Source organism: Quercus lobata, chromosome 4 (assembly GCF_001633185.2).
Source record: "Quercus lobata isolate SW786 chromosome 4, ValleyOak3.0 Primary Assembly, whole genome shotgun sequence".
NCBI lineage: Eukaryota > Viridiplantae > Streptophyta > Magnoliopsida > Fagales > Fagaceae > Quercus > Quercus lobata.
Window position 1 is genome coordinate 71046558 of NC_044907.1, and position 12615 is coordinate 71059172.

Below are 12615 nucleotides of genomic sequence, written 5' to 3' on the forward strand. Positions count from 1 at the left end.
CTCGGACGGATAGGAGGGTTTTGATGACATCAGATATCTGCCAATGCCTGTCAATCCTTGTCACCTATCGGTTCCCAAGGTTTTTCATCTGCCCGAGGCACGTTCCTAGAGCCCTTGGAAGGCGAAACGTGGCCTCATTAAATACGGGCGGCTTTGTGCTTCCCACATTCTACGGTATGATGGAAATCGAACGGTAGTGATCTCCTGGTCTTTATGGGCGGGAAAAGGTGTGCAGTTACCCTAGAAAGTATAAAAGATTTTTTGGGGATGGATCCGTCTCTTCAGTTCTACACTTAAGAGTTTTAGTGCGTGTATTTTGGGTTCATCTGAACTTCCGCCCAAATTCAAGTCTATCTCAAGCACATAAAACCTGTCAGAAGCGTAATTCTTCTCTTATGTAAGTTCCCTACCTCCATTAACTCGTGCTTTTTCTTTTCTGGGTTTATTTCTCTTTGGCTCCCTTTCCTTTCCCGTCGCGGGTTGGGTTTGTTTAGTAAATCATAAAGATGACTAAATTGAGACTGAGGAAATTAGTCGATACTGAAGAGGCGATGAATAAGTTCATCGTTGACTATAGGATTCCCCCCAACGTAAGTCTGAAGCACTGTAAGATGGGGGAATGGCACTATAAGAGGGAAACGGGCAGGGTAGTAATTCCCGTCCTCGCCTTTGTAGAGGGAGGTATGAGAATCCCTATGGGGCCAGTGACGAGGGGTTACCTCAGGCACTTCCGTTTAGCCCCCACCCAGTGCGCCGGCAACGTTTTTAAGATTCTGGGTTACGTGGACGCTTTAAATGAGAAGATGGGGTTAAGACTGACCCACCATGACGTGAACTGGTACTATAACCTCCAAAAATTGAAGGGGAAAACCTACTACATGAAGTCGAAGGACGAAAGTGTTCGGTTAATCCAGTGCCTCCCAGACTCCAACAAGGGACTGAATAAGGATTTCCTTATCGTCTCTAGGGAATGGCACGATGGCGATCCGAGCCCCATAGTAGAAGGAGAACCAGGTGGGGTACTAGGAATGGAAGGGGGATGACCTTTTACGCCATTCTAATCTAATGTTGTTCGGTAACTAACCATGCATACGTGTTTGTCTTTTTGTAAATCTACACGCCTACACACGGCATTTTCACTTAGTCAACCGGGCGGACTTGGAGACTGTTTTGCAAGCAGCAGTTTTTGTAAATGACGGAGATGGTTAAGTCCGAGCTGCTCACAAGATATTAGGGTGCCCCCCTGTTCAGAAGTCATTTGCGGATGCAAGACACGTGATCAGCACCAGCCGTCCTTGGCTTCCAAAAATTACCGTGGTTGAGACAGGATTCCTTATTTCCCAGGAACCATTTATCCCTGTGAACATCCCACCGGTGGGCCCCTCCTCGTCTCATCAAGTAGCAGAGGACAAAGGCGAGCTAGACCGGCCCGAGGAAGGATTTGGGGTTTTTGACCTAGTCTACCAATCCGAGGATCCTTCTGGTGATATAGGTGACCCAGCCTTGTTCGAGGCGGAATTGTCGTCAATAGGCACCTCTTCTCAAGCCGAAATGGGACTCAAAAGAAAACCCCTGACCCCCTTTCTCCAACTCCTCGAGGGCCAACCTGGGAAGGATACACAGGGAACGCCACAACCCGATGCTCCTTCCCCACCACTTCGGCCCCCTATTATCCAGACCAGGTCATCTTCCACCAAGTCACAGCCACAATCCCCCCACCCCGAACTTCCTGCTTCCTCCCAACCAGCTCGGCCTCCTCGACCTGAAGGCGTTGATTCAAAGAGAAAGAAGAGCCCCAAGGGCAAGGAAGTCACGGACGGGGGAAAATCTCAACCTTCTAAGGAGAAGGGTGAGGCTCCGCGCACTAAACAACTGAAGATTGGACACAAGGGCAAGGGCAAAGAAACTGAAGTCCAAACTTCTCAAGGCAAGGGAAAGGGGATTGAGGCCCAGTCCTTACCGAGTGCCTAGCTTCCTGCCCCAATGCTTCACGGGGGTCCACTACTGGAAACGGCATCCATGAGGGACCTTGGAGATGGCGAGGGTGGCTACGTGGCAGACGCATTAGGGAGAACCATGTTACTCCCTAATGACATGGATGAACTGAGGAGAATGAGGATGCAGGAGGTCTTCCTCAGTACTAAGAGGTACTTGGGCATGGTAAGATTTCTTGAAACCTAAAACTTTATTAACTCTTGCCACTGGTTTGTCACTAACTACACGCTCATCTCCCTTACCAGGCTCTCCAGGCAACCTATAGGATGGAGGAAGAGGTGAATAACAAGAGTAAGACGGCCGAGAACGAACGCAAGAAGCGCATAACGGCCTCGAAGACTCTCGAAGCCTCTGAGGATGAACTTGCCAAAGCCAAGGCTGACTTAACAATAGCTATCTGTGAGAGGGATAACGTCTCGGCAGGCCTAACTAGCGCCCAAAAATAGGTCGAGGACCAAACAAAGCGCGTACTTGAAACCGAGGATCAGTTGCGAATAGCCAAAGATTTGATCGAGGGTTTAAATAAGAAGCTGGCCGCGGCCGAGCATGACAAAGGAGTGGCGGAATATGCCCGTGATGAAACCCTAAGGGCCAAGAAGGAGGCCGAGTTTGCCAGAAACAAGGCAGAGGTTGCCAAGGAAACGACCGAGGATGATGGTTATAATGCGGGGGTGACCGAAACCCAAGCCATCCTTAAAGCCCAGATTCCTGGAGTGTGCAGGTTTTATTGCTCCCAGGTTTGGGAAGAGGCATTGAAGCGAGCTGGGGTGGATGCTTCATCTGATTTGTGGAAGGCGGAGAACATTTTCTACCCTACTGCCATCCGCGAGGCCATTTCCACCAGCTCCGTGACTATGGATGACCAACCCGAGGAAGGGGTCACCTCATCGGAAGACTTACAGGTCAGCGATTCTTCTGGCAAGATGCTCAAAGAGGGAGAACTTCAGGATGTGATAGAAATATCTCAGCATATGGATCCTGAGGCACCTAAAGAGGTTACTGAGCCCGTGGTTGGCATTCAGGTGTCTAGTGTTGAGGAGCCAGCCACACTTACCCAGCCACCACAGGCAATTCCCCTTGCTGTGGTCCCCCAGAGTACCAATGCTGACCCTGTTCAGCCTTCCCCAAAAGGGACTATCCTCCAGGGCGTCGAAGCTGATCCCGTTCCTTCCTCCCAGGACGTGACCGACGCAAAACTAAAAAAGTAGAAATCCTGGCTAGGCTTTTGTATTTGTTTTTAGTTTAACGATTAACTTGTTTCCTTTTATTTCGAAAACTTTCTAATCTGTTAATAATTTGAAAGCGTTTGAACATGTATATATGAAATCTTGTTCTTCCTTTTTCCTTCTGGTTACTTGTTAGCTATCCTCATTGATACTTAATATTATTTATGAATTCTGCACTGATTCATCTTAACATGTACGAATATTTGTGCATGCAATACATTTAACATCATGTTTCAAAACCCTAGCTTACTTGCACCCGCAGAGCCTTTAGACTCATTTCTAACCCTCATTCAACTAAGATATAGGCATCATTTTAGATATCACGTGTAGCCGCCAAGTCCTGCTTAGTGCCTAGGTTTCATGAAAGTGGTTGGTTTCCCCATAGGTTTGAGTCCGAGGACCATACAATACCTTGGTTCTATCCAAAACTCAGTTTCCTCATCCAAGTAGTTGGTTTCCCCATAGGTTTGAGTCCGAGGACCATACAATACCTTGGTTCTGTCCAAAACTCAGTTTCCTCATCCAAGTAGTTGGTTTCCCCATAGGTTTGAGTTCGAGGACCATACAATACCTTGGTTCTGTCCAAAACTCAGTTTCCTCATCCAAGTAGTTGGTTTCCCCATAGGTTTGAGTCCGAGGACCATACAATACCTTGGTTCTGTCCAAAACTCAGTTTTCTCATCCAAGTAGTTGGTTTCCCATAGGTTTGAGTCCGAGGACCATACAATACCTTGGTTCTGTCCAAAACTCAGTTTCCTCATCCAAGTAGTTGGTTTCCCCATAGGTTTGAGTCCGAGGACCATACAATACCTTGGTTCTGTCCAAAACTCAGTTTCCTCATCCAAGTAGTTGGTTTCCCCATAGGTTTGAGTCCGAGTACAATACCTTGGTTCTATCCAAAACTCAGTTTCTCATCCAAGTAGTTGGTTTCCCCATAGGTGTGAGTCCGAGGACCATACAATGCCTTGGTTCTGTCCAAAACTCAGTTTCCTCATCCAAGTAGTTGGTTTCCCCATAGGTTGAGTCCGAGGACCATACAATACCTTGATTCTGTCCAAAACTCAGTTTTCTCATCCAAGTAGTTGGTTTCCCCATAGGTTTGAGTCCGAGGACCATACAATACCTTGGTTCTGTCCAAAACTCAGTTTTCTCATCCAAGTAGTTGGTTTCCCCATAGGTTTGAGTCCGAGGACAAAACTCAGTTTCCTCATCCAAGTAGTTGGTTTCCCCATAGGTTTGAGTCCTCGCACCTTGGTTCTGTCCAAAACTCAGTTTTCTCATCCAAGTAGTTGGTTTCCCCATAGGTTTGAGTCCGAGGACAAAACTCAGTTTCCTCATCCAAGTAGTTGGTTTCCCCATAGGTTTGAGTCCTCGCACCTTGGTTCTGTCCAAAACTCAGTTTTCTCATCCAAGTAGTTGGTTTCCCCATAGGTTTGAGTCCGAGGACCATACAATACCTTGGTTCTGTCCAAAACTCAGTTTTCATCTCCCCATAGGTAGTTACAATACCTTGGTTCAAAACTCAGTTTTCTCATCCAAGTAGTTGGTTTCCCCATAGGTTTGAGTCCGAGGACCATACAATACCTTGATTCTGTCCAAAACTCAGTTTTCTCATCCAAGTAGTTGGTTTTCCCATAGGTTTGAGTCCGAGGACCATACAATACCTTGGTTCTGTCCAAAACTCAGTTTTCTCATCCAAGTAGTTGGTTTCCGCATAGGTTTGAGTCCGAGAACCATACAATACCTTGATTCTATCCAAAACTCAGTTTTCTCATCCAAGTTGTTAGTTTCCCCATAGGTTTGAGTCTGGGGACCATACAATACCTTGGTTCTATCCAAAACTCAGTTTTCTCATCCAAGTAGTTGGTTTCCCCATAGGTTTGAGTCCGAGAACCATACAATACCTTGGATCTGTCCAAAACTCAGTTTTCTCATCCAAGTAGTTGGTTTTCCCATAGGTTTGAGTCTGAGGACCATACAATACCTTGATTCTGTCCAAAACTCAGTTTTTTTTTTTTTGCGTGGGACCTTGACTTTAGGGGAGTTAGCTCCTTGGCCAAGCCCCTAGAACTATCCATGCGATTGACGCTACCAAGCGTAGCCCCTAGTGAAGAAGCGTAGCCCTTAGTGGGACTTTACTCTAAAACACTATATCTAGCTACTGAAAATGATGTGAAGGATGGTATCAACCCACCCCTAGTGCCAAGACACAAGCCTTCCCCACAGACGGCGCCAATTGTAAGGACACGATTCAAATCGAATCACAACAGTGTTGGGTTCGCACATAAAAAGGCCCAAACAATATCATTTGTAGAGCGTGGGTTTGAAAGGTTAGGCTTTAGTCACCAAGCGGTGAATCTTTCGTGATGTTCATACATGGTTAAGTCATTTTTGCCCTAGGAGTCTTTCTCCAGGAGGCGGGCTGGGAGGCTCTGGTTTTTGGCCATTTTTCCCAGCCTGCTTTTTGGCGCACTCACCTTTTCATTATATGGTCCTTTTTGGATGATCCTAGCCCTCCACTTGTTGGTCAGGATGGTGCTTACTTCTGTATCCATCCCATCAACTGTCCCCTCTTACTTTCTGCTAGTTGCGAAGATCGAAGTTACACCGTCCAAGCGTCTTTTCTCATTAACCGGATCTGGACGCTGGCAGGTGCATTTAATGCGGAAGGGACGTATTTTCCTTGACCCAATTTTGCATCCTGCTTCCCTGTGCGTCCCATTCCACTCACATCCCCTTCAGGGGGCTGTTTGAGGATAGCTTTCACCAAGACGTTGACCTTCCCATTGAAGTCTTGGAGTGCCGAGGACAGAGTATTCCTCAGTCGTTCCCCTTGACACCTCAGCTTTCGATCATTCGTCCTCGGCACACGACCTCCTCGGCACAGGCCCTGGGCCCAGATAGAGTTTGGCCCGGATTGTAAACTTTCCTGATCCACAATAGGTATTTTGAAAAACGATGGTGAAAAATAAAAAATAAAAATAAATTTTTATTAGAAAATTTTAGATGTATGGGAATAGAACTTTACCACTGAGTTTTTATTAATTAATATAAATTTCGATTTCTCAAACAAAACAATAACTAAAGGCTCGGAAGCGAGAACAACGAAATTTCTAGAGATAGAAAAAGGTCACGTCTATTTTGTTTTGTTTTTTAAAGTAAAGTAAAAGAGATGTAGACCGACGGACTCAACACCCAATGAAAGGTCAGAAATGAGACATTCACTGAGCGACTTAACAGCAACCCCCAATGAAAAGTGATAAATTATATGACGAAAGCAATGACATCGTCCAGAAGCTTTTTTTTTTTTTTTTTTTTTTTTTTATAGGCTACAGAGCTCGGTGTGCTATTTATTTGCTTTTGTATGGTAAATGGTATTCTTATCCTGTAATATTAGTGAATATTAGTGGAAAAAAGAAAAAAAGAAAAAAAAGCATTAGCAGTAATATTAGTGAAAGCCTGACCCTCCCCTTCGCTATAAACTGACTCTCTCTTCCAAGTCTCTTTGCATTCTCTTTCACACTTATCTTTACATTTCTCTCCTTTGCTTCAACACCTAGAGTTCTGTGACAATGGCGAACGAGGTGGTTCTGTTGGATTTCTGGCCAAGCATGTTTGGGATGAGAGTCAGGATTGCTCTGGCTGAGAAGGGTATCAAGTATGAGTACAAGGAAGAGGACTTGAAGAACAAGAGCCCACTGCTTTTAGAGATGAACCCCATTAACAAGCAGATCCCAGTTCTCATACACAACGGGAAGCCTGTGTGTGAGTCCCTCATCATTGTACAGTACATAGACGAGGTCTGGAATGATAAGTCTCCATTGCTTCCCTCTGATCCTTACCAGAGAGCTCAAGCCAGGTTCTGGGCTGATTTTGTTGATAAGAAGGTACCTTTTTCTGCAATTTCTTTTCATTGTCCTTTTTCTTTTTGCTATTTTAATTTCTTTCCATTTTGGGTTTACGAATATGGCTTAGCTTTAGCTTTATTCTCGAATAAATATATTAATCCCCAAATGTATATATATATATATATATATATATATATTTAGGAAGCCCAAATATTATTAAAAAAAAAAAAAAGAGTATATGATTCAAAATTAATTTTTGATTTCTCGGTTTTCATGGGTGTCTCATACATTTAACCCTTTTTGTTGTTTTATTTTAGTACTTAATACTAGGTGAAATATTTTAGTTTATGTTTATGAGTTGGATTCGCTAGATTTCTTTAAAAAAAATTTATGTTCGAATGTTTAAATTCTATTATAATTTACTTTTTTTTTTTTTTTTTTTTTTTTTTTTTTTTTTTTAATTATACTAAAGAGATAATGATAATAATTTACTAGTTCGTAGGTCATGTCAAGGAAATGATTTATTAATTAGACATGCAAGATGACCCTAGAAAATATTTGACCAAAGAACTTGCGAATTCTATGAAACTATATAAAATATTGTGATTAAAAAAAGAAGTTGTGAATTTGGACTAAGATACTGAGTCTTGTTCTTCTATCCCTTAAGTTGTTTGCCAAGGATTTCATATTTTTGAGGAAGATTAAATTTGCTTCAAGATACTGAAGTAGCCCCTGTTTCATTACTAGAGTAGTTCTCCTTGTGGATTCAAGGAACCATTCATGGATTTAGGAGCTTCGTTTTTTAAGTATAACAAGAAGTATTAAGAAATTCAAATTGAACATAAAACTAATATTCAGTCTCTTACATCTGCTCCTGCGTTCACACACAATTTGAAGTTTTTGTTTCGAATCCTAGGAGATCCTAGAGATCAAAGCAGAGTGGAGGCAGTGAATTAAGTTAAACGCCTAAGTGATTACTAAACATCTTTCAGAAAAAGAAAAAAGAATGAAAGAAATAAGAGCAGGGAGGAAAAGAAGGAAAGAAAATTTAATGGTTTATATTTGCTTTTCATTGACCATGTTCAATTTATGTAGTTGTTGGGTACCAAATTCAAACCTTGTTTCTGCCCTCTCTTAGCATTAGTCATGTTCGAGACCCATTGGTTTTTTTGTAAGTCACTAATTAAAATTTTCATAAAAAAAAAGTGACTAATTAAAATAAAATTTAGGAGTCAGTCCAGTAGTCTCTTTCTATCATACAACCGAGAACATATTTTATGGGCCCTTCCCACATGCTAATGTCTAGAGGAATATTCGGTTTGACCAGTATACTTGATTTGAAATTCATTACTGTCATTGTTCATCCTAGTAATACAATGTGTGGAAAATTCAGGTTTATGGAGCTTCAAGGAAGGTATGGAGCACAAAAGGAGAAGAGCAAGAGGCAGGCAAGAAGGAATTCTTTGAAATCTTAAAGACATTGGAGGTGGAGCTTGGTGACAAGCCTTACTTTGGGGGTGAAACATTTGGGTATGTGGACCTTTCTTTTATCACTTTCTACAGCTGGTTCCAAGCCTATGAGGTCTTTGGCAATATCAACATAGAGGCGGAGTGCCCCAAGATTATCGCATGGGCTAAGAGGTGCCTGCAGAAGGAGAGTGTGGCCAAGACTCTACCTGACCAGAAGAAGGTTTATGAGTTTGTTGCTCAGATGAGGAAAAGGTTTGTGTCGGAGTAGAGTAATGATTAGGCCCCAATCTAGAAGTGCTAGCATATTATGGTTTTGGATGGTTTTGTAATAGCGTTCGTTATTTGTACTGTTTAAGTTTGGATTTGTTTCATTAGTGTCCGTTTAGCTTGTAAGACACTTTGATGTGTCTGCTGAGCTTTTCTAAAGGGCATGTATTGTACTGTTTAACTTGTAAGACACTTTGATGTGTCTGCTGAGCCTTAGATCTAAAGGGCTTGTACTGAATCATGAATAAGAAAGACACTTTGTTGTGTGTGCTAAATTTTAGATCGCACTTCTTCAAACTCTCCCTTTATGCCATCTAGTGTATACAAAAGTTTTGGTACCAACTATCTGAGGAAACTAAACTTTTTAGTTTTTACAATATTTTTCACAGCTCTTAACGTAGGATGTCGTGATTGGGATAATTGCGAAAGTAACATAAGTGATGGTTTCATTTGGAAGCGTTGTGTGTTCCAAAAACAAGTTGTTATCTTAGCAAGTTTTGAAAAAAATTGTGAATAAAAAAAAAAAAAAATTGTCTATGACCAAGTTAAGAACAAGAAAGAATTAAAATTAACCAATACACTCAAAATCAATAAAAGAAAAAGGAATCAAGAAGACGTAATAATGAAATTGATAGACAACCTACCTAATCATTTAAAAGACAAAAAAGACCATTTACTAAAATTGAAAGATTCTATAGACATACTTATTGCTTGTATTAAGTGTAGGAAATATAGACACCATATTACGGAATGTGGAAAAAGAGAAAAAGCTAAAAAAGAAAAAGATAAGAAAGATAAGTTGTCAATTTTACACATTTTTTCAAAAACACATCACATCAATCCATCTAAAACACTATAGATTTACATTTTTGCTATAATAATTGTGTAAATATACATAGTTACTTTAGCTTTGTATTCTAATATTTAATTAATTTCCTATTATCTAATCTCTCTCTTACTTTCTTCTTCTTTTCACGATCTCTTTCAAATAAACCCAATCACCACCACCCCCACAAGTCACAACTCAAATCATCCATCACAAAACCTAATTGAAGTTACGGCTAAAGCACCAGAATTAGCAACTCCGTCAAGATAGTACTCTGATGAAGTTGCCACTGTTGAGTAAACACATGGAAAAATACAGTTTTGTATCTCATACAAAAACACGCAGCAGAATATAAACGGATCTATTTCATTTATGTGAGATAACATGCAATATTTGATTTGAGAAACAAAGAATAAGAAGGCGTACCTTGATGCAGCGAAATTCAAAAACAAATGAAGATTGAACTTGAGAAGACTTTTAACCTTCACTCTAATTCCACAATGTGCCCAAGATGTGTGGTCTCTCAATCAGTTCTATACGTATTTTTTTCAAGAGAATAACCACGTGTCTTGAGAAAAACTCTCAAAGTTTCTCTTTTTAAATCATACGTATATATTTTTTCTGCACTTGGCAATTACTTTATTTAATAACTCTTATTAAATAAATAACTTATTATCTGATTGGATTAGCCTTTTGAGCAAGCCCAATTGAGTTTTAGTGTGTGGCTTGGAGTAGGACCAAAAGGAATAAATAAAGCTCTAGCTCTAATAGACTTTGGACTTATCTATCAACTCTTGACAAGCCCAAAATTACCATTAATTATATTTAATACCACTATATAAATATAATTGTACTCTAGGCCTTATTAATAAATTATATCTCAAGACTTTATTAATTATTTGACCCCTTCATGAAAATATACACAGTAATACAAAATCATAATATATAACTATTACTTTGAAGATTACTACATCTTGATCCTTGAGTGCCCAGTTTAATCCTTTAAGTTATTCATATATATTTTATGAAATCTATAAACTTTAGTAATTCTTTACTAAATTGGTTAGGCCTAACACTCCGAATAACCAAACTCGTTAAACTTATCTCAAGAGAATTTTTATATCTCTATAAAAAGACTATGAATTCTATCTTGAGAATATGTGTTCCTTCAATATTACGTGTGGTTGCCTAACATACTGAGGTTTTGACTGTTTGTTTAGATCTCACTCCTGATATATTAAAGCAACCCACATTTCATGATTGGATTCATTATTCCCTTAGGATTGAAAGTTTATGTAAATGAAAGTCGTGAAATTTATTATTCATTTGATAGTCATTAATAGAATAAAAAATCTCACAGCGATCCAGTTTAGTATGTCTTATACACTTAAAACATATTAACATATCAATTAGAAGTCTTCACTAACCATTTCTAAATAGTTCTCTCCCAAGTAGGAGTCTCTTTCTCTCGTCTAGCAAGTCGAGTACCTCTCTCCCTCTCACACTGTTAGGGTTTTCTTTAGGGTTCGTCCTTCTCTCCCTTTAATGCCGCCATGGAGCAAGCGGTGGTAGAAGGTCTTCTCAACCTTTGTTTAACAAAGGAGGAGGAAGAGGAAATAACCATCACAACGAGCTGTAGATCAGGCCTGTTAGAAGAGTGTTCCTTGAGTCTTTTCAGCAAACTCTTTTCAAATAGACAACAAAACTAACGTGCACTGAAAAATACTCTGAGATCAGCATGGAAAATGGAATCAAATTTATAGATTGTGGATGTCGGAAATAATGTTCTGCAGTTAAAGTTCAGCTCAGAATACCAACTCAAATGGGTCGAGAAAAATGGACCTTGGAACTTTGACAAAAACCTCTTGTTACTAAGCAAATGGAGAAGAGGTCTTACGGCATCCAATATCGATTTCTCACACTCTCCATTCTGGATTTATGAGGATTAAAGTTGATCTTCCGCTGGAAAAGCCTCTCCGATGTGGGGGGAAGATAACTAACACGGAGGGAGGAAAATTTTGGGTAACCTTCAAATATGAAAGGCTCCTAAATTTTTGCTTCCTGTGTGGCAAAATGGGGCATGACGACAAACATTGCCCAAAAAATTCAGATTGGTGCAACACTCCTAAGCAATACGGAGAATGGTTAAGAGCAAATGGGAAGGTGGGTCTTGATAAGTCACGGTCTACCAACAATGGGGACAGAGATGAAAATGGTGGAGATAGAAATGAAGAAAACGTCCAAACAACGACAAGAAACTCTCATGCGTCAGTGACGAAAGGTGATGAGGGAAGTTTTGGAAACAATGGGAAGTAAACACTAAGCAATAAAGGGAGCCCTTTAGTGTTATGGACAAAGACAAGGGAGCTGATAATGCATTATCCTTTGTGGGCCAACATCCACATGTTGAAAAGGAGATGATGGAGGTCTCTAGCCCAATAAAACCAAAGGCAAGCCCAACAAACATCAAGACAATCTTGGAGGACAACTTAAGCCCAATGGGAGAAGGAAATGGCAAGGCAAAACGCCATTGGAAAAAAATAGCAAGAGAAAAAGGTAAAAATAAAAGCCCAACTTTTGAAGTTCAAACTCAAACTTTGGGGGCTAAATGGGTGGGAAAAATAATCTTAACAGAAGAAGAAGCTCCAGCACAAGAAAACATTGCTCTGAAACTACCAAACTCCTAAATGAGATGGAAGATAGAACAGCGATGTTTGCTAGGCAGCACCGCCGAGAGCCATGAATCACATAAGTTGGAACTGCCGGGGATTGGGGAATCCCGGTCAGTCAGGGCGTTGCATGATCTTGTGCGGCGTTGGAACCCCAAGATTGTCTTCCTTATAGAGACAAAATCAAGGAAGAATCGCATGGAAAGAATAAAGAATATAATTGGTTTTGCAAATGGTTTGATAGTACCTAGTGTTGGCAGAAGTGGGGGAATTTCTCTTCTTTGGACAAGGGAAATTAATTTGGAGGTTAAAAG

At 40.7% G+C, this 12615-nt stretch overlaps 1 protein-coding gene across 1 annotated transcript; it reads left to right on the plus strand.

Moving 5' to 3' along the window:
- Window positions 1-6549: 6549 nt before the first annotated feature.
- Window positions 6550-9093, plus strand: LOC115983220 (glutathione S-transferase U19-like). Its single transcript, XM_031105861.1, has 2 exons — window positions 6550-7108; window positions 8463-9093. The coding sequence occupies exons 1-2, from the start codon at window positions 6794-6796 to the stop codon at window positions 8805-8807; spliced, it is 660 nt and encodes a 219-aa protein (XP_030961721.1). The 5' UTR covers window positions 6550-6793; the 3' UTR covers window positions 8808-9093.
- Window positions 9094-12615: the final 3522 nt, after the last annotated feature.